Source organism: Asterias amurensis, chromosome 12 (genome assembly GCF_032118995.1).
Source record: "Asterias amurensis chromosome 12, ASM3211899v1".
In the NCBI taxonomy this organism is placed as follows: Eukaryota; Metazoa; Echinodermata; class Asteroidea; order Forcipulatida; family Asteriidae; genus Asterias; species Asterias amurensis.
The window spans coordinates 4,415,594-4,439,039 of record NC_092659.1 but is presented as its reverse complement, the minus strand read 5'-3'; the positions used below and the strand labels follow the sequence as shown (position 1 = coordinate 4,439,039).

Here is a 23,446-nt window from a genome sequence, read left to right as displayed (position 1 = left end):
CCTTCTGCGAATCTCTTCGTCACTTGAACGTCATAAGTCAACACTGAATGTTTCCCCTCATGAGACTTTCGCTTCTGGTTTTTCCTAGAGTTGATTCAAGTCCCGTTCTCGATCGCGCAAGAGGTCACTTTATATCCGCCGTCAAAATGTAGATAATATGTGGTCCCGAGAATGGCAAAGGGGACTTGAGCCAAGTCTAGTTTAAAAAAAGAGGGGGAAAAGCTGTTTGCATATGCCGGTATCTGGCTCTCTAGGAATGTCGATTGCTTGTCGTATTTGCAGAGCTTGCTCACTTACGAACACCGTGCATTTACTATAAAACTCGAGCCAGGATTTGTTTTTTTTTCTCTTGGTTAGAGACAGAACTTAGGTAGTACTGCATCATGTGTTTTATTGGATTAGTTAACGTACGGAGCTTTGCTCAATCAAATACCATTGCGCGTAACGTGAGATGACAGGATTGAGTTCGTATTTGTCATCGTAAAGCATCTAATTTAGCATCACCATGTAATCACCATGTAACCTTTACACATGGGTGCAAAGTTTCGGCACAGGTTGTTTTCAGCATCAGTCCATTTAAAGGAATATTTGAGAATTGATAAGAAAGAAAATCTTGTGAAGATCACAGATTACATAAAACTTACACGGTCTAATGATGATGGTAGTATAGAAAACATCACTTGAAATGTCTGAAGTGTCATATTTGATGGAAAATAAATAATCTAATATAGCGTTTGGAGTTTATCGCTCAGTGGACATTTTATTCATTTTTTGTTTGCATCGATGCCATGCAAAGTTCGGTGATTTTGAGACAGACTATAACCCCAAACCCCTTTATTTTGGGTGCGTTCGTTTAGCTTCCCTGGGTCGACTCCGCTGTGTGGCGGTTTATTATTCCAGGACGAACGTGGGTAATTATCTGCACACGTTCGTCCTGGAAAAAAAATACGCCGGGGTCGACCCGGGGAAGCTAAACGAACGCACCCATAATTTCTGCATTTGAGTAGGGCGCCCTCAGTTAGAGATCAATGTCAGAATTATTATTTAATTTTTGTACACAATACAGTATACAGCTCAGACTCGTGGTGTTAGACCCCTCGGTAACTCGGATATATGTTCTGCTCCACGCTATTCCACTAGAACAACAGCCAAGGAATTTAAATGACACTTCGATCCAAAGAAGCACCATTTTAACAAATTCATTTTGTATTGCTTTGTAAATCTATCTTGCACAAGCATTGGGCTGTTTTTTTTTCACATGGCAAAATCCCCTTCGAATAATGCATCACACTATTATAAATTCACTTAACCCAGTCTACAGCTCAGAACGAGATGTCAGGTCGGTAATATGGACGTGTGTTCTGCCGAAAGCTACTCGACAAGAAAAACAGTCCCAAGGGTTGTAAAAGTCACATTAATCTACACACCCTTTAAACAAGTTCATTTCGTATTCCCTTGTAAATTTATATGCTTTATTGATTCACATGTTGGCAGAAGAATTGGGCTATTCTTCACATAATGTGTTTAGCATATACATGCCAAAAGCCCATCTGAATAAAGTATCACCAAGCTATCCAAAACTACCCGATAAGAAAAACAGGCCCAGGGGTTTATAAAGTCACTTGTTCTACGCAAATTCATTTCGAATTCACATGTAAATGTATATGCTTTATTGCCTCAACTGTTGGCAGAGAGACAAACTGGGCTACTCTGAGACACAAACACACAACATTATTCATTGATACCGTTGTGACGTTACCCGGCTGAATCCGTTCGGTTTGGATTCTTGAGTGTGATCTTCACCGGAAGGGACTGAAGGTCTTCATGATTCTCTTACTGAAGGAACCTTCCTTGAGTAAAAGATACTCATGGCAGGTGCAGAGTGATGTACCTTTAGGGTAACCCTTTAAAGGTACTGTGTACACTTTTACTAATTGTCAAAGACCAGTCTTCTCTTTTTGTGTATCTCAACATATGCACAAAATAACAAACCTGTGAAAATTCGAGATTAATTGGTCGCCAAAGTTGTGAGAAAATAATGGGAAAAAAAACGCCCTTGTTGCACAAATTGTGTGCTTTCAGCTGATGCTCGATTTCGAGAGCTCAAAATCTAATTCTGAGGTCTCGAAATCAAATCCAAATATTTCAGTGAAAACAATTCTTTCTAAAAACCTACGTTACTTCAGAGGGAGCTGTTTCTCAATGTTGTATACTATCGACAGCTCCCACTACTCGTTACCAAGTAAAGTTTTATGCTTATATTTATTTTGAGTAATTAACAATAGTGTCCAGTGCCTTTAAGGAAATGTCATCTCCTTTATACAAATAGCTAACATCCAATCTCTAGCAGAGGAAATTAAAACGTTCAGGTTACACACAACCCATGAGGAAAAAAACATACGAAGAAGACGAAGATGACGACGAAGATGAAGACTTTTACCTTTTCAAACTGAAGCTTTATTACCCCATATAATTATAAACTAAATGAGCTGTTCCATTGAAATTACAACAAACAGATTACTAAGAGAAACAAAATGGCCGCAGTCTCATAATTAATTCAAGATAATCAGGTGAAGGTGACGGCAATGAAGAAAGAAAAAGAAGAAAGGCCAGAGAGCCCAGAAACACACACAACCTTACGGTTGAGTTTGTGGGTGTTTGACGTTCTATTATTCCCCTTGTTAAAGAATTCCTCTGTGGGGATGGACCCAGATTAACAAAGACAAATGATGTGGAGATTTTCGATCCATTGTGTAGAACCGACTGTCCGAAGTGTCGTGACTGAGTGGTTAAGAGCACCGAATTCAAACTCTGGTGTTTCTGATCAGCAGAGTGTGGGTTCGAATCCCCAGCCGTGACAGTTGTATCCTTAAGCAAGACACTTAACCATTGCTTCGTCCTTCGGATGGGACGTTAAGCCGTTGGTCCCATGTGTTATGTAACTCATGTAAAAGAACCCAGTGCACTTAATAAGTGTAGTGGCCGAGCGGTTAAGAGCACCGAATTCAAACTCTGGTGTTTCTGATCAGCAGAGTGTGGGTTCGAATCCCCAGCCGTGACACTTGTGTCTTTAAGCGAGACACTTAACCATAGCTTCGGATGGGACGTAAAGCCGTTGGTGTAACGCGATAGCTTCGTCCTTCGGACGGGACGTAAAGCCGTTGGTGTAACGCATGTAGAAAAACCCAGTGCACTATCGAAAGTAAAAGGGATTCGCCCCGGTGTTCCTAGCTGTGGCTGCTTAATGCGTCGTAGCGTAGCACCTTGTAAACCCTTCTAAGGGCTGTTCTATTAAAACCTTTTCTGAACAAAAAGTGGAAAAAAATGGAAGGGGCCTATAACTACCACCAAAACAACTTCGGCAGTATTCCTTAGCTTACTAGGTGGGTCTCAGAATTCATCACTGCAATTGACTATATTTCTGGAAGTTTTTATATACTCTGTTTCCGGGTTGTGGCTGCTTAAGGCGCCATAGCACCTTGTGAACCCCTATAAGGTGCTACATAATTGGGTCTCAGAATTCATCACTGCAATAACCTATTTTCTGAAAGTGTTTATATACTCAGCGCCTTGAGTACCTTGTTTGGTAAATACGTGCTCGATATAAGACTTCGATATTATTTTTAGAAGTTCCAAGAGCATGCGTACCGAACCTTACGGGTTGAGTTTGTGTGGTCTTGCTTTATTATTGTTCTGTTAATCCCTTTATAAAATAATTTTCTTGTGGGGTTCAGGTTGGACAAAGAGTTACCAAGTGGGGTCCATTGTTTAATTGTGTTTAAAAAACCCACAAACAACATGGTGCTCCTTCAAGCTCACCCCTATGATACGTGGTGTATACTTCCATTGCTGATCTGGTGACTGCTCTATATTCCGACATCCCTATGTTCCGACACCCCTATGTTCCGACACCTCTATGTTCCGACACCCCTATATTCCGACAACTCAACCTATACTCCGACGCCCCTATGTTCCGACACCCCTATATTCCGACACCCCTATGTTCCGACACCCTTATATTCCAACGACCCAAACACCCCTATGTTCCGACACCCCTATGTTCCGACAACCTGCACCAATATTTTGTGTTTGTCATTTGTTTTTTAAGAAAAACGGTGCGACTTAAAGAAACTTCACCTGACCGCAATTTAGTCCATAAACGTACCGGTAACCTATCTTTATGTAGCAGTAGAGGGTTGGAATCTTTATTAATTGAAGGCTCATGAAATGTTATCAACACGTCGGACACGCATCTAACAATAGCAAAGCACCGATTATCTTAATTTGATTCCATCATTTTTAAAACAGTACAAATTCATCTTATGAATGTTCAAACCTAACCCCGGCCGAAATTCACCGGGAAACCTGGCTGTAAAACAAGTTGTGTTGTTGTTATTGATCAACAGAGTAATAATGTGCGAAACAACTTGTCGGAACATAGGGGTGTCGGAACATAGGGGTGTCGGAATATAGGGGTGTCGGAACATAGGGGTGTCGGAATATAGGTTCAGTTGTCGGAACATAGGGGTGTTGGAATATAGGGGTGTCGGAATATAGGCTGAATTGTCGGAACATAGGGGTGTCGGAACATAGGGGTGTCGGAATATAGGTGTGTAACCGCTGATCTATTAAAACCTTTTCTGGAAAAACAACTTTGGCAGTATTCCTTTATAAAAGCTTATTGCAAGTTGGCGTGCGTGTATTAAATGGCAACCAAAAACGAGTGTATAATAGTTTGCAGTCGATGATCCCTCCTTTGTTCTACTGTTTGTCCTGACAAAATGCCGACCCATGATTTTCCTTTGTGACAGCAACTAACATACCTATGGTCTTATCTGCTATTAGTCTTCGGTTTGAGTGTCACCCCAAACTCACGCAACCTTCAGATCCGTTTTGTGGGGTGTTCCTATTGGTTTTCTATCAGTTTGTCTGTTTTTGTTTCCTATAAAAAAAGGCCCGGTCACACAGGCCTCGATAACGAGACACAATTGAAATCTAGCTCGCAAATTACCATATAAGTATATTATAATAAACTCACCAGATATGTCACTGGCAGCCTGCACCAGTTGCAGCGTAATGGTGTCATCATAGCATCCATGTGTGATGAAGCTATCCTCAACTCCGGCTTTTGCTCTGTCAAAAAAACACAACACACAAACATACGGCACTGATTGGGTTATTGTGTTCACAGTTGAGATTAACATACGAGAGAGATAGAGAGACAGTTATTGACCATTCATAAAGTTCCACGCATTGGCAAAACAAATACAAGAGGTTGGAAATTGGCGGGGAAATGAAAGATGACATTTCCACTTTGTAACATCTATGTATTTACCTTGGCCCAATTTCTTAAAGCTGCTAAGCACAAACATTTTCTTAGCATTAAATTTCTTCCTTGATAGAAAACACGATTACCAACAAGTTTTCCATTTGTTGCATTTTGCTTGTTACTGGTATTCAGCTGTTGTTTGCTTTTACTGAAAATCGCGTGAAAATTTGGTTGGTAATCGGTTTTTTATCAAGGAAGAAATTTCATGTTAAGCAATTTTTTTTTGAGCTTAGCAGCTCTATGAAATTGGGCCATGGTTTTCAAGTTCCCAAAAATGTATTGGTGTTTCAGGTCCATGTACTTTGTGTATAACGCTTGTACACTGAGCTGTACCGTACCACCAATAAGGTGACTGGGCTGAACCATAAAATCAATAGCATGTTGTCAGTGGATGCACATCATGTCAACCTTTCTACCCCCCCCCCAAAAAAAAAAAAAATATAAAAAAAAAATGATGAAATACAGCACCTCAGCAAGTAATATTTAAAGGGAAGCTTTCTACCTTCAATATCTTTAGACCTTGTAAGTTTAATGGAAATAAGTATACTTTTTGGGTGTGTCTTACAAAAAGTATCCAGTCCTTTAAAGAACATCGTTGAGAATGTAAGGCACGTGTCTTAAGAGCCGCGTCAAACGAGAAAGTCAAAAATTGTCAAAATCCGACAAGGTGTTTCCGTTGATTCCTACGACGCCATGTTAAAACACAACATAACACGTGAACCAGAAAAGTGACGAATCCACAAAATTGACGATGCACCGCACTAACTCTTACCCTAAAATTGACCCAAATTCTGCAACATTTTTTCAAATCAAAAGGGTACTTCGTGCTTAGTTCATACTTCCCACGATTGCTTCGTGGAAAGCAAATTTTATTGTGTCACAATAATTGGAAAAACAGCGCGTATATCGATTATGGAGTCACCCACAAAATTCGCTTCGCACTCTCTTTCGCCGGATGTAAAAACCGGGCTTTAAGAATTCTAGACAAATATTAACTCGTGGACGAGGGTATTAATAATGATTGACATAGAAACCACCGTACACAGAGCCACCGTCAATCAACAGGCATTATATGATACGACCTAAAGCTCAGAAGATAATAATGACCACAAATAATAGGCTGTTATTAAAACCCAACGTTTTGTTTTGATGTACCTACAGTTTTCATTAAAGGCACTATAGACGTTTCTCACTTGCTGTATCCCAACATCATGCATAAAATAACAAACCTGTGAAAATTTGGGCGTAATCGGTCTCCCATGTTGCAAAACTTCGTGTGCTTTCAGATGCATAATTCAAAGGCTGCAGCTGAATTCTTTTATTATTTGAGTGAGAAACTACCTCTTTCTCAAAAAACTACGTTACTTCAGAGGAAGCCGTTTCTCAGGATGTTTTATACTATCAACAGCTCGTGACCAAATAAGTTTCTATGCAAACAATGATTTTGAGTAAATTCCAAAGGTGTCTAGTTCCTTTAAGGTACGGTACGAAATGGACTCTGTTGAAAAACTGGGAAGTCCCAGACAATTTCACCGGTATCAAATTGCAATCGGGTATGACCAGGGAGAACGAAATGTTGATGAGGCGTCATTAAAACCAGGGACGTCAGATAATTTGTGTCCACATCATTTGAGAAAAAAAGAAGAAGAATAAAATCGGTTTTGGTTAAGTCTGTGAGGTCTTTCTTGTTAATACAAACCAGTGGTACAGTGTGGGATTGAATAATGTACGTCTTTGAGTATCAGTTTCACTCACCATATGATCACTTTCAGAGTACGGAAAGTCTTCTACCACTGTACTAAAAATAAACAGATTAAAAACAAAACCACAAATGGCGTACACATTTTGGAATCTCAACAAAGAATGCAAAAAACCCCTAAAGGTTCCAATTTCCACAGATTTCAAAAGTAGCTATGTATTTGTTCCTGTAAAGCCTATGCGAATCTCATGATAAAACGTCACCTAGATTACAAGCTACAATATGTAAGACACACAAAAGAGTTTTCCCCAACACTGTAAAATTACATGAATTAAAAACATTCACCAAAGTCATACACATTTTGAAATCTCACCAGAGAATGGGAAATGGGCAAACTTCTCGAACGAAATAAGCTGAATTGCTATTCTTGCCGGAGATTTTGAAGGAAAGTACTTTTCCCTGTAAAGCTCACAAATCACACGACAAAACCTGACTTTGTCCAAGATCTAATATCAGACACAATTTGAAAATAACAATGGGTATAAGTATACAACCATTTAACCAATGTAGTTATCCTCACTAATTGAGACCTCCACATTAGTACGTTATTTTGTCAATCCTTCCTCTGGTGGACTTTACTCTGAGTGTAGACAAAATTAAAATCCGACGAACACACGAGATGTTAATTTTAGCAAACAATCAAACGCATTACGCACACAAAATGCAAAATGCACATTAATACAAAGTCAAGTTTACTTTGCATTGAGATTAACAAAAAGCACGTGAAAGACTCATAGAGTACTTTAAGAGCCCACTTTCTATGTCATCTTTTGGTTGTACCTCAAAGGAAGAGGAAGTTCCGACAATACCGTCTGGAAAACAACATTTATGGCTCATAGAATTGCGTTTTTAGAAAGCAGAGTTGAAGGGCACTTTTTGTAACACAAAAATATAGTCCACACAGATTTACATTAAACTTCCACGGTTTGAAGATAATGATGGTATAAAGCTTCCCTTAAAATATTACTTGCTGAGTAAAAATGATTTTCGTGACACTGTTTTACTCATTTCTCAAAAACTCAATCCATTTGAACTAAAACGGGTTCTCCTCGGGTTAAACATGACATCAGCAAACCAATTGCAAAAAAATTTCATACACATAGATATCTGTTCTTAAAGCCATTGGACCATTTCGGTACAGAAAAAAAAAAAAAAAAAGTTCACAGATTTACAAATAACTTACAGGGTTTACAGAAGGTGTAGTGGTGAAAGACTTCTCTTGAAATATTATTCCATGAAATGCTTTAGTTTTTGAGAAAACAGTAAAACAATATCAATTCTCGATAGCGAGAATTACAGATTTATTTTAAACACATTTATTTAATATAGAAGTTGTGATACACGAAGTGTGTGCCTCAGACAATACTGTTTACCGAAAGGGTTTTTGAGAAAACAGTAAAACAATATCAATTCTTGATAGCGAGAATTACAGATTTATTTTAAACACATTTATTTGATATAGAAGTTGTGATACACGAAGTGTGTGCCTCAGACAATACTGTTTACCGAAAGGGTCCAATGGCTTTAAATGGGATGATCGCGAAAAGAGTAGATTTTAGTAATTTATCAAAAATAGTTTCACATTGGATCCCAACGTATTTACGTTCAGAAGGTCTGTTTACGACACGATCCATTCTGCGTATGATTTCGATAGCTTGTCTCTTGTCCCGAATCAACACTTTCAGCGCCCTACTTACGGCGAGAAATCTGACCTTGACGTAAGCGTAAATCACAGCGCAACAACGTTAACCGTAAACGAAAAATGACGCATTAAGCAGAACCACATGGCATCGAGTTATAATGGTCAAACATTTTCGGGTGTCGTAATAATTTGCGAAAAGATACTTTAGTGACCTAACGTTTTGACCCTAGCAGAGTCTTTCTCTAGTGCGTAGAGAAAGACTGTGCTAGGGTCGAAAAGGCAGGACATGAACTATATTTTAGAACTTACGTAATTTTGGTTAGGAAGCTGTTTGCAATAGCCAATATTGTTATTACTAAGAGTTTGCGGTGGTTGTTTTCAAGATGATACGTTTAGAAAGTAGAGTTTAACTAAAAAAGGTCCATCTAATTTATGACAAACATTTCCATTTTGTATACACCCAGTGTTTTACCACATGTAAAAAAACATCCTTTTGACGGTTATTTGCCTTTATTTCTGTAAATAATTCAACAGGTTAACACAAAAAACACACACAACCATTACTGATACCAAGCGCTGACAATGCAACGAAAGGTGTATTGGATTGAACAAAGGTTAAGAGACAAAAGATTCTGTCTTCGTTATAAACGCTTATCCAATTATGACCTGAATACGGAGTAGCATTTTATACACTTACGATACAAAAAGAGGACCGAAACGGATAACTCCTTCATCAAACCGATTGCTATCCAATATCGGAAATGGTATCTTGTAAAACAGACAAAGCCCAAGGCCAAGGTTTATGGTCAAGAAAATGGTCAACAAAAGCCGAAATCTCTAATAATCTAATAGATACACAATTTCGTTACGATGATTCTACCCCTGGTGACTCTTTTGCAAAGACTTTGAGATGTGTAAACTCTGCTATGGTCCAAACGTAGCAGGCAAATTTAACTAAAATTGCATTTAAACCATTATATGTCAGTTTGAGCAGTTCGCTGCAAAAGGTGTTCCATTTATTATACAAAACCTTTTAGAAATATTGGAAGGTTGGGAGCGGTACATCAAGTGAGACATTTTCTCTAAAAGCCTCCGTCATGAAATTAACCTGGTTGGAAAAATGATTTCAAAGTATAGAGCATAATGATTGACACAAATATCCTTCCGAATTGGGAGTGTTTTCCTTTGAACAAACACGGTCCGCTATCTTGTAGAACGGGAACATATTTCTAACCATATTAATTTCACAACACACGCTTGTTATAGCTCACATGCACAATCCCAACGCAAACTAATAAACCCGTTTGTCTGTTACACCAAATTTGTGTTTTTTAATGCCCATAGGAAATGTTATTGTACTGTAAGCCCTGTTTGATTAAATGTAAAAAGTCCTTTTATATTAATGTCTGTTCTTAAATTGTGGCATCAGGAGATTTACTCGATGGTTATTTAGTTTCCTGTTTTAGAATCCACCAGGGGTGCTACTTTGTTTTCTCTCTCCTATTTGTATGTTTATGTTTTCTTTACCATTCTTATTTTCTGTACATTTACCTGTGAACTAATAATGCATGATATGAAATGAAATGAATATGCCCCTTTAACGCCATAAAGTTATCTTACGTCGCAGTGAATTTAAACATCATTCTTTTGTTCTGTACAAATATGTATCAGTCACGTTTCGTAAAACGCCAACCAAATTATTACATGCTCACATGAATAAGAGTAAATTTTGGTTAAATGCACAGGAAATTATAATGTTAAGCAAACTCGAGTTCATCACGTACCTGTTCAGTTCATGAAACCGTTTTTATGTAATTTATGTAATTTATTTTATGTAATTATTCAAAATAGTAGCATACAAACTAACTTGGTAACGAGCAATGGAGAGCTGTTGATGGTTAAACACTTAGTGAGAAACGACTCCCTCCGAAGTAACGTAGTTTTTGTGTAAGAGGTAATTTCTCACATAAATGTTTAAAGACTTCAGGCATGAAGCCTTTTTTAACTCTGTATTTTGTTTTAGTGTGTATTAGCGGAACATTTCATATTTTGATTTATTGCCATGGATTTTCAGTAGTAATGAGTTATTTAAGGTTTGTAGCACCTTGTAAACCCTCATATTGTGCTACACAATTGGGTCTCAGAATTCACAACTTCAATAACCCACCTTCCTGTAAAAATGTATATACTAGCGCCTTGAGTACCTTGTTCTAGAAACGTGCGCTATATACGACTTCGATATTAATCGAATACAAATTTTCCATTTTTGGGGGTCAAATGTCGTGCACAGCCTTCAACCAAGTCTACGGACGCTGTTCCCTTCCCCACTCCACTCAGTGTATAGCTGCCACAATTCCAAATATCTGACAATGAAAGTGACTAGACGCATTAAACCAACATCAATCAACGTGTAGATGAAGAGACTGCGTAGGAAACAGACGAACCATGATAATACTGTGATTAAAGGCATTGGACTGGACACATTGTCAAAGACCATGGCCCAATTTCATGGCTCTGCTTATCGTTAGCGAAGAATCGTTGCTTATGGAAACAGGTAATTCCGTGCTTACGTCAACCGTTTTGCTCGAGTAAGCAGGGAATTGTGGCTTGTGCATGCGTACTCCACGTTACTAGGCATTCAGGTGATCAAAAGCGCCGAATTCGGCGGTAAGCAGAGCCATGAAGTTTGGACCGGTATTCTCACTTGGTGTATCCCACATATCTAAACAAAAAACTAACACATGATTGTCAAAACAAATAAAAAATGTGAAAGTTTGGGCTTAATTGGTCATCGAAGGTGCAAGAGAATAATGCAAAAAAAGCTGAGAAATTACCTCTAACTAAAAAACTTCGTTAGTTCAGAAGGAGCCGTTTCTCACAATGTTTTATACTATTGTATGTGTGCTATGGGTTTTGAAGAAATTAAACCGGTACAGGAAAAGTTTATTTTTAATTTGTCGTCATTGATTGCATTATATTGATTGTATTTTGGCGAATGCTCGTCCTTTCTTAATTAGAGGAACGCAGATCTTACTGAGCACCGATCTGTTCACTATCACCAGCCCTCTATTGCTCGTTACCAGGTAAGTTTTCACGCTAACATTTAACAATAGTGTCCGGTGCCTTTAACCCCAACATCAATCAACGGGGTAGATGAAGAGGTTGCATATCGTAGCAGACGTACCATGACAAGACTGTGATTAAAAATATAGAATCGTATATTCTCCGTATAAGACACATAATATACACGCGGGATTCCGCTATGTTATGGCGCTAACAGAAGTGCCTGTCAAAATACAATCACTTGCGCCTATATGGAGGTATCAAGTTGCTTCTGCGTTGGTCATCAGTGAGAGAAGAGACACAAAATTGATGAGTCTTTTTTGAAGTAAAATATAGAAAGGCCATAAGACCAGGAGAACCCATATCACTCCGGTTTTAAATGCTCTTCACTGGCTCCCTGTTCAATATCGCATTCAATACAAATTACTTCTGCTTGTTTTTCATTCTTTACATGGTTCTGCTCCTCAGTATAATTGTCAATTAATTACCCGTTACAATCCTTCCAGATGTCTTAGATCATCCACTTCGTCATTACTGGTTGTTCCCCACACCCACAACAGTTGGGGGTGACAGGGCTTTTTCTCATGCTGGTCCTTTACTTTGGAATAATCTGCCTCTTAATATCCGTAACATGTCCTCTATTCATAAGTTCAAAGAGGCCCTCAAAACCCTCTTTTTCACAGCTGCTTTTCATTAATTTTGTGTTTCTTCCTTGCGCCATGAGCATCACTTGTGGTGGATACCGGCGCACTATAAGTGTTCATATTATTATTATTATTATTATGTGCAGATTTCAGAAAATATGGAACAATTTAGCGTCAATGAAGCGTACTCACATGAAAGGAACGTGACAAGCTCAATTCAAAGATCCTTTTTGCTCAAGAACCACACATTTTAAAGTACTATTGGTATTGTCAATGAAAGTGCCTGACGATTTTCCAGTTTTCGGTTTTCAGAATATTGTATTGTATTTTATTGTATTATGTTTTATTCCAAACTGGAACACACCCATAACTCTGGTCTGTAGTTAAGTCACTCTCTGTAAACAAATTGCTTGAAGCTTTAATTGTTACAATACTTTCCCCTCAACCTTTATATCCGAAACACAATGTTTGGAATGCTTGCGGATTGTCTGCAAGATATCCGCAAGTTTTCCTGGAAAATGTTGATTTTTACCTCAAACTTATCCGAAACGAAAAAGGGAATGCTTGGGGATAACTAGCAAGATATCCGCAAGTTTTCCTGGAAAATGACGAGGTGCTAAATGATATACTACTTAAGAATTGTTGATACCGAGCAATTAGTTTTTTTTCTTTCTTAATGACTCTCGCTAGAAGACGTATTGTTACAATGAAAATCATAATATTTAGATTGGCCTATGCCTATACTAATATAGAAACAAAAACCACCTTTCGTAAAAACATAAATTCTAGTTTGTATACTGTGGACATTTTGTAGTCCATGACTGTTTGGCCATTAACATGATATAACTCTACACTCTGACTATATCGATCGAAAATGGGCAGTGTGTGTGACAAAGCTGTACAAATTATTGTTGTGCAGATTTAAAATAACAGACGTGTGGTCGATTTCCACAAAGTTAGTCCTAACTTAGGACTAATCCTAGGAATCTTTCGAACTATTAAAAACTGAAGATTATAGTCCTTAGTCCCGAGTAACTCGTCCATAACTCGAGATTAGACAAGCCTTAACTGTTTGTGAAATCCACCCCAGATACTTCATGGGGACAGTCACTTCCTTGCCAGTGGTTATTCAGATGAGTGCCTTGGTGCCCCAGTTAATATTCATATCCCCTTCATAAAGGTGCCTTTTAATTAGTGATTATGCGCTACAATTAACGGGGGACCTTTGGGACGCTAGGTGGCAGCAGACTGACCAGGTGAATTCATCGTTTAAGGTAATGTGCGCATGCTCAGAACTACGTTAACAACGGAAGTTTATCTGGTAAGTCTGTTGCCACCTTGCGTTCCAAAGTCTCCTATTTTCGCCCCTTGCTTACCGGCAGTGGACACTTTTGGTAATTAGTCAAAATACTTATTAGCATAAAACCTTTCTTGGTGACGAGTAATGGGGAGAGGTTGATGGTATAACACATTGTGAGAAACAGCTCCCTCTGAAGTACCATAGTTTCCGAGAAAGAAGTAGTTTTCCACGAATTTGATTTCGAGACCTCAGGTTTAGAACTTGAGGTCTCGAAATCAACCATCTAAACGCACACAACTTCGTGTGACAAGGATGTTTTTTTCTTTCATTATTATCTCGAAAGTTTGATGACCGATTGAGCTCAAATTTTCACAGGTTTTTAATTTTATGCACATGTTGATATACATCAACTGTGAAGGCTAGTCAATAGTGTCCACTGCCTTTAAGGAAAAAAGCCTCGCCCTTAAAAGGACGAAGTATCAGTTCTTGGGATTTAGACCATTGCATGTTGAGGTTTCAACATTGGGTTTACAGTAACGCCAGGTTTGTATATGTCAACCAGGCAGAAGAGAACTGTCTTGCTGTATATTCTACCACCGCCAGGTAGATTTCGGAATCTGGGAGACTTCTCAGTTCTGAAACGAACTCTTCTGCCTTTTAACTACTACATGTATTAACCATTCACACTGTCACCGAAAATATGAAGAGTGTACCTTTAATGTTCTTCAGACCAAGTAACATAGTTGACATAAAAATCCCTCTTGAAGTACTCCCAATTCCACGCAAGATAAACTCACAACATATCTAAGATTACGTGGCGAAAGTACAGCAAGACAGACACTCAAGTTCCAACCCAGTATAATAGAGTATCAGATTTCACTCATATTATTTGATAAGAGACCACTGGTTATTGATGGGTTTCATTTAGCGACTGAAATGAGAGATAGTTAAATCAATAGACATGGTAAAGGTTTAAATGGTGCTCCCTCACAGTGGATAAGAAGGAATATACAATTTCAAACTGACATGTATATCGGTATGGTGGTTCTCTTACTCGCCGTGCGGAACTGAAATTGACGGTTGTCTGCGGTCGTTGACAAGGTTTGTGTCTCAATGGTCTTGAACTGGTTGTTACTTGTTAAGGAAGATTTGCGATACTTAATCAGGTAAGTCAAAGCATTATATAAGAATGACCTCATAAAAATGAAGCTGACAAGCAAAGTTATCGTGTAATAGGATATCGAACTCATCTGCTTTGACATCGGAATACATAGCCAGCCTAGCATCAATGTGAGACTTTGTAACGCTAGGTGGCAGCAGATTTACCAGGTAAATTTACTATGGGTGCGTTCGTTAAAAGCTTCCCCGGGTCGACTTCGGTGTGTGGCATTTTTTTTTTGCCCAGGACGAACGTGTGCAGATAATTACCCACGTTCGTCCTGAAAAAAAAAAAAAAAAAAAAAAAAAAAAAAACCGCCACACACCGGGGTCGACCCAGGGAAGCTAAACGAACGTACCCATTGTTTACGTAGTTCTGAGCATTTTCCCTGGTAAGTCTGCTGCCAGCAAGCCTCCTGATAGTCTCCCGTTAGTTTTCATAATCGTCTCTACAAAACAGTGTCTCATGGCGTTTCTGCAATGGATACCAAACCACCTGCTATACATGGCACCTGCGGGAACAACACCGTCTAACGCAATCCTCTCTATCTAACCCTCATCGGGAGTCACCGAACGCAAGCGCTCATATCCGCCACTCAGTGATGCCCGAGGCGCTTCATCATTCAGTCTTTCCCTGAAAGGTACTCGGGACTGCGTTTGAAGTATGAGCTCTACTCCATTTACATGTAATGGTTTACAAGGTGCTGTGGCGAAACATGCAGCCAATCAAACCAGGAACAGCTGGACGAACCCCCTCCCTTTTCGATAAGTGCACTACGTGCGTTTAATACACAACACACGGGACCTACGGATTTACGTCCCATCCGAAGGACGCATCAATCATGGTCAAGGGATCAAGTGTCTTTATCTGGACTCGTATCACACACATGCTCTGCTGATCAGAAACACCCGAGCTTGAGCCCGGTGCTCTTTTAACCGCTAGGCCACGACACACCATAGTTCCATGGAATCGAATCCTACATGAGTCCCCCCCCCCCCCCCTAAAGGTTGGTAACTTAGAACAGTTCTACGGACTATGCCAAAGTGTGTGTCCAACAGTTGCAATAATGAAATAATTCTGTTCGTGGGAAAGTAATCAGTGTTGTTTCCATGTCCCCAACAGTCCCATACAATCCACTTGGGGGCGATTGTGTGCAGAACAACACCGCTACAGGCACTTGAAAGAAACAAAAGTGTCATAATATGATTTGTGTTAGCGTTTGGGGCCCATCTATCGTAAATGGCCTGCTATTTTGTCAGGCAAAGCCCATGTGCGCAAACTAAGCACCTGACATTGTAGAACAAGCCAAAAGCGAGTCTAGTAAATCACAGTTGCTCATCACACAACCATGTCCCCAACAGTCTTAGAAATCCCCCATGTGGATGATTGTGTGCCGAACAACACAGCGTCACAGGCAAACAACAGTTGTACTGTATTTGAAAAAGTGTCATATGATTTGTGTAAGCGTTTTGTTTACATCATTCGTAAATGGCCTGTTATTTTGTCAGGCAAGGCTATGTGCGCAGTCTAAACACGCTGGGATTGTAGACTCGGCCTCAAGTGTGGCCCCTGAGAACGTAGCGTATTATCACGCCGTCCACATGGGACAAACTCAAGAAGGGAAAGAGCAATATTTTACCCGGGTGTGAGAAAGCTGTCAAGGATGAAATAAATAATACAGTTGGAATTGGTTCAGACGTTTTCTGTCGACAGTTGCCGTGTTCATATCAGTGTCGAGGACATGTTATGAATTGGGTCAGATATACGTAAAACAAACCAATAAGCCATTTTGATATACGGTGGACATAATACTCTAAGGTTTTGGTAAATTTGTCTGTTTAGCAATATGTTTACGTGCGTTACGTGGATTTGAGCTAAGAAGCACCTTTCACGAAAGATAAAGATAGATCAAAAGTTTGAAGTGAACCTAACGCTTTCAATTTTTGCAGGATATTGTGTATACCTACTTATTCTTGGTACTCGGCTGTCGGACTCGGTTGGACTTGGTACTCGGTCTATTGTACTCAGTGGCCCAAGTACTAGCACAATGAGTACTACTTGAATGACTGGTACTTGGACCCAGTTGACATCGTGACCGATGGCACTGGTAGTCGTACTCAGAGATCCAAGATTATACTTGGTACTCGGTTTATTGCACTCAGTGGCCCAAGTACTAACACTCGAGTACTACTTGGCCACCCTAGTACTCGCTGCAAAAGTCAGGCCATGCATCTATAAAGTAATTTCTATAGCATTTTAAGCTGGCTGGCTGCTTCAATAATAAAAGCATAACAAAAAACATTCAATTTGGATCCATTGAAAATCCTTGACTATTAATTTTCGTTCTGAGTTTAAATTTGATCAAATTGAAAACTGTATTTCATAATCACCGCTACGTGAGCTTTCCCTCGTACCACGTTGTGCTACGGTCTTAAAAACAAATTAATCAAAATGTTGACATAGCAAATGACAACAGCCAACAGAGAAATTAATAAATAAATTAAAATTTGCATTGTAAGGTCCCGAAGTTAATTAGTAGAATCTTACCCATGGGAAAAAGATGTTAAAATTTGACGACGGCAAGCTAATAACTTCTGATTGCTTAACACAATAACAAGTTACAGGAAATCATAAATTTATTGTCCATTATGGACAGACTTTTTTATGGAAATTGAATAATTTTAGGACTTGGCGTTTAGAAGAACCCGTCACATTAAAACATGGTACTAACATAACTTTGGGCAGAAGTTAATAAAAAGACTGATTGTTCAGGGGTTTGGTGTTTAGTATAACCCATTACATTAAATTGGTAATAATACGACTTTATAGGCAGGTGTTTGTATAGATATGGAATAGTGCAGGGTTGGGTGTTAAAAAAGTACAACTCATTCCATTAAAAATGGTAATAACATGACTTTGGGCAAAAGTTTATAAAGAGATGTAGTAGTACATAAATGGACTGGGTGTAACTGTTAAGTAGTCGCCGTTACATTCGAATGGTTATAATACGATTCTGTGCAGAGTTGAACACTATGGTAATACTTATTAGAAATTTGCCTAAAGGCACTGGGCAGTATTGGTACTTACTCAAAACTTGTTGTCAGCATAACAACTTACTTGGTAACAAGCAATGGGGAGCTGTTGATAGTATAAGACATTGTGAGAAACGGCTCCCTCTGAAGAAACGTAGTTTTCTGATGAAGACTAATATCTTCTCACTCGAAAAATGTTAAAAAGACTTTCAGCTTGAAGCCGTTTTAGGCATCTGAAAGCGCACAGATTTGTGCAACAAGGGTGTTTTTCTTTCATTATTCTCTTGCAACTTCGATGACCAATTGAGTGAACATTTTCACAGATTTGTTATTTTTATGCAGTTGGGATACACCAGGTGAGAATACTGGTCTTTGCCACTTACCAAGGGTGCCAAAAGCCGAAGTAGTACATGGCTGTTCATTTTTATCACAATGATTGTTTTCTTTGCAGGAGCAACTTGACGTCAACAACGCTCAAAATAGTAGCATGTTAACCCAATAAGGTGAACATCAAGCTCACTATTTGCGTACGTCCACGTATAGAGAGAGAAGACCCTATATAATTGCTTCGATGTCTCTAATGAACCTTGAAAATGCATAGACGCCGCACATACACAGAAATTAAATCGTTTGATAAAACGAGACATCAACATGTGATCAAATTACCATAACAAACGCTAACGCAATTATGTTTCTATTTTGCTTTCTCTACAACATTGGAACCTTGAGCTGAAGAAGATGAACACAACCATCGTCAGGAACAGCTTTTTATTAATAATAATAATAACAGTGGCTTCTCATAACGCGCATATCAGTCACCCAGTGACGCTCAATGCGCTTTAAAAGCACAGGGGTCGATTGCACAAAGAGTTAGGACTAGTCCTAACTTAGGACTAGTCCTACGAGGTATACAAATTGCATGGATAGTCCTAAGTTAGGACGAGTAACTGGTTCTAACTCGAGATAAGACTAGTCCTAACTCTTTGTGAAATCCACCCCTGGACACGTTTGTTTATTGTCAAAGACCAGTCGTCTCACTTGGTTTATCCCAACATTGCATCATCTAATAACACACCTGTGAACATTTGGGCTCAATTGGTCATCGAAGTTGCAAGAGAATAATGAACGACAAACACCCTTGTTGCACAAATGTGTCTGCTTTCAGATGCATAAGGCTTCACCTGAAGTCTATTTAACTTATTTTAATGAAAAATTACCTCACTTTCAAAAACTACGTTACATCAGAGGATCCGTTTCTCACAATGTTTTATACTATCAACAGCTCTCCATTGCTTGTTACCAAGTAAGTTTTTATGCTGACAATTATTTTGAGTAATTACCAATAGTGTCCAGTGTCTTATATGGACCTTTGACATGCATAGACACACGAGCACATCAGAAATACAAGCGTAAGGTAGCGATACGGTAACATGTGATCAAATTACCATAACATTTACAACATCGCTAAACTCATTTATGTTTCTATTTTGCTTTTTCTATCATCATTTGAACCTTGAGATGAACAGGTAGACGACAGAATCATTGCAGGAATAGCTTTTATTTCGCGTTCTAAAATCTCTTTTAGTTTTCAACGCGATATATTGACTGGGATTCGGTCAAGGCTATGAAGCAAAGCCCCTTTCACACGAGAGAAATTTAGCAAGGGTCCCTTGCTAAACAGTAGCATGGTTGGAACATTTTACAAAATGTACCTCGTGTGAAAGGACAACAATTTTTACTACTGCCCGCAAATCTTGTCAAACATTGCTACATTTTTACAACCTTGTTAAAATTAGGCAATGGACCTCAGTTAAGCTGTCGTGTGAATAGCACTTTTATTCAGATCTAACTGAGGTACACCCATTGAGCAACAAGCATCATGGTTTAGTTTGTGTTATCATTGCATTGCAACTGAATTTGAATATTTGTAAATATTCTTATCTGTAAAAAAAATGTCTTAATACGGCTCTCTGGCTGCGATGACGTTTTTATCAATAAACCATTTCAGTGTATAATAGATGTTAAACTTGCATCGGGGATAAACAATATTAATTTTGGTTTTACCCTTACATCGATGTGTGTAAGCACTGTATACTCAGTACTTTCCCGAGCTGAAAAAGGTGAGAAAAAAATCCCAGGCATATTTTAATCCAATTTGATTCAAAAAGACAAACATCAACATGGACGATTACAATAATGAATTCGCGATGAAGAGTTAAAGACAAATTACAAGCGATGAAAGTAAGTGACTTGCGTGTTGATATTTGCCTGATTGAGATGGTGCTGATTGTAGAAAGCCGCTAATGTCTTACTAAGTAAGGCTTCGTACATGCATTACTCTGAAGGCAATTCAAGTACCGTAATGAACATGCCCCAAGGCCATGGCAAACTTTCAAGGGCGTATCGCTTATGAGGATTGAACAAAAAAATACAGATCCGAAGAAGGTTTTCAACAAAGGCAATCCCTCTTGGTAAAATACAGGTCAAAAATGTATGGCTTTTTTCAAAGCCAGGGCTACGGCTTCGGCTATGGCTTTGACTTCACCAGTATTTTTAAAGCTGTGTAAAAAACATGAAGCCTAAGCCTGAGTAGAACTTTGAACTGAGTTTTTGAACTGCGCCACTTGGTACCTTTGAGTAACTTCGAGGCAGACGTGCAAGCTTTGCAGATTTACAAGAGAATCCGAACCAATTGACTTTGGCTTTTGGCTACCGGCTACAAGACAATGATCTAGCCACAAGGGTAGCCACATTCGCACATCCTTTATTCATGTAAGTGTTTTGCCAGTGTGAAGTGTAACAAAATAAAAATAAATAAATATATTATATACATTCTTTGAAATTGCTTATTAGATTTAGACAGCAGGGCCCCAGTCGCAACAGTGTGAAAAGCAAAGTGCCTTTGCTAAGCTACAGTTATATGCTTAGTGCTTACACAGCTCCATGATGGGACTCTGACCGCTAAGTCATTCCCACGTGGCACTTCCTCACATTCAAACCCAGCAGGTGGAAAAGACACATGGCATTTGACCGTTAAGTCTCACTAAGTAAAACCTGCTCTACACCACTCTCATTTTACCCGTCAATAAACAATTCAATAATTTGATAACGCATAAACACAATTACACGAATGCTACCTAAAGCAGAAAATCAAGGCCGTGCATGCAACGCGAGGAAAATGCTTAAAATACATTATTAGCTGTCAATCTAACGCCTCTTGGGTGATTATGACAAGATCTTTCCATGTGAACTGACAAGAAAGAATCAATTTATGCTCCATTCTCGAATAAGAGAGACAGAAAAGGTCGCGAGTTAAGGCGCTAATAATGAAAATCAACGTGATTATAGGTTTGCGGTAGGACCATGCGAATATTTTCTTGGTTGAAACGTTGAGTTGTCAACCACCGGTTCCCTTTTTTTTTTTTTTTTTTTTTTAGAACCAACAATACTCTAAAGAGATATTCACATGGTGCTACAGCAAACTTCACCTGGTACCAATTTCATATAGCTGCTAAGCACACAAATTTGCTTAGCATGAAATTTCTTCCTTAATAAAAACAGGTTTACCAACCGAATTTCCTTTTGTTGCATATTGCTTGTTACTGGTATTCAGCTGTTGTTTGCACATCCTGAAAATCATGTGGAAATTTGGTTGGTAATCCTGTTTTTTTTTATCGGGACAGAAATTTTTATGCTAAGCAAATTTGTGTGCTTAGCAGCTCTATGAAATTGGGCACTGATGAAACTCACACCATGCAAAGTTTCAAATCCTACGGAGTAAAATGTGGGTGTGAAACGTAGTCAGTGAGTATGTCTGTCCAATGTTCTACCTTTTCTCAAGTCACCTAAAGTGTTACTGACTCTCTCGAAATAGTCAATGTCACGTCCTTCTGTGGTGTGTCTCTCTGGCACATGAGCCAAGGCCGATCACAACTACTTGAATAAAGACTATAGCCATAAATAGACGCCAAGTCGTATACAACCAATAACCCCACCTGCATCATTAAGGATTCACGCGTAAAGTAACTTTAATATTAAGATTTGCTCTACGCTGTGAAAGTTTTGTGAGAGTTAGCGAGTTGCCATGTGACTCTTCTCACACCATAAACAGAAAAGTTGCTAACTGTGTACAAGGTGGGCCTTGGATTTGCTTCTTTACGACCACTGAACTTACCTGAGAGTTTGCGGACAGTGATTGGGACTTTTTACGCACTAAACAGAAACAAGTTGCGAACGGTACAAACAGTGACGTGCTTTTCGAGCTAGAAATACGGGATCGTTCACGGGATCGGTGGCGTCTGGGCCCATTTTCTTGGCTCTACTTACCGCCGAACTCTGCGTTTACGATCAACATTCACCGCTAACGTGCAAGTGCCTAATTTCTGCATTAGCCTTGTCAGCGTAGAATGCCCAGTAATGTGGAGTACGCACGCGCAGACGCCAAAATTCCCCGTTAACCCGTGAAATACGCTTGCCATAAGCGCAGAATTCCCTGGTTCCGTAAACGCTGACTCTTTGGTTACGGTGAGCAGAGCCATGAAACTGGGCCCTGATCAAAAGGCCAACGTAACTTTGTTTTCGAGAGATTTAAAGTTTACTTACAAATGAAATGATGAGATGTGTCTGAACGTCAACTGCAGGTAAAATGTTAAACTTTAAGTGGTTTGGGAGAGTCAGGGACCTCATTAAACAAAACCGTATTGCATTATTGTTAGAGCTGTGGCAAACATTGGCTGCTAAACATCTTAACTGTCATGTAGAAATCAGAATACATTTTAATATGGATATTAAACTTACCTGATTTTCTCCCAGGTTTTGTCGTCGAATTTGTCCAAAACGAGAGCCCTCACGCAGAGATTTATAAAACCATACTGAAATTGAGAAGAAGAATGATTCTAATCAGCTAACAATATAACATAAACAAAAATAACCAAATATACATTTATCACGGTGTGGCCATCTTGATTTTATCCCACTCCAACTCATAGTAACCAAACTGAGGCTGGACGAAATAATAATCTGGTGCCATGTTTGCGCAATGAATAGTAGCATTCATTACTGTTATTGGAAACAGGGAACATGACCACTATGTTGACAGCGTGACAAGGGTCTATAGAATAAGATCACAGTCGATCTTCGTTTGAAGAATCCATTTTCTAATGTACCCGGGCACTCAAATTAATCACTCACAGCACAAATCACTTGAAAGGACAGTCAAATTCGACTGCAATTTACTCAAATTCTTAAAGGAACACGTCGCCTTGGATCGGTCGAGTTGGTAACCGTTTGTTATAAAATGCATATGGGTAGAGAGATGTTGTAAAAGTGGAATACAATGATCTACACAAATATGCCTCAAAATTGCGTGGTTTTCGTTTTACCTCGTCGACTAACACGGTCGGCCATTTATGGGAGTCAAAAAGTTGACGACCGTGTTAATTCGCGACGTAAAATGAAAACCGTGCAATTTTGAGTGATACTTGTGTGGATCATTATACTCTACTTTTAAAACATCTTT

General features: G+C 39.0%; 2 protein-coding genes across 3 annotated transcripts in view; both read right to left on the bottom strand.

The window, feature by feature from the left end:
- LOC139945533 (uncharacterized) overlaps positions 1-23,446 on the bottom strand; it is a 149,816-nt gene that overhangs the window by 38,764 nt on the left and 87,606 nt on the right. The gene's annotated exons all lie outside the window — the stretch shown is intronic.
- LOC139945528 (guanylate cyclase soluble subunit beta-2-like) overlaps positions 1-23,446 on the bottom strand; it is a 90,066-nt gene that overhangs the window by 28,488 nt on the left and 38,132 nt on the right. For both annotated transcript variants that reach the window (XM_071942908.1, XM_071942909.1), the window contains 2 exons: positions 22,726-22,799; positions 5,039-5,133 (listed from right to left, as the gene is read on the bottom strand). In XM_071942908.1, coding sequence (XP_071799009.1) covers positions 5,039-5,133; positions 22,726-22,799 — 169 coding nt within the window. The remainder of the gene's footprint in view (positions 1-5,038; positions 5,134-22,725; positions 22,800-23,446) is intronic.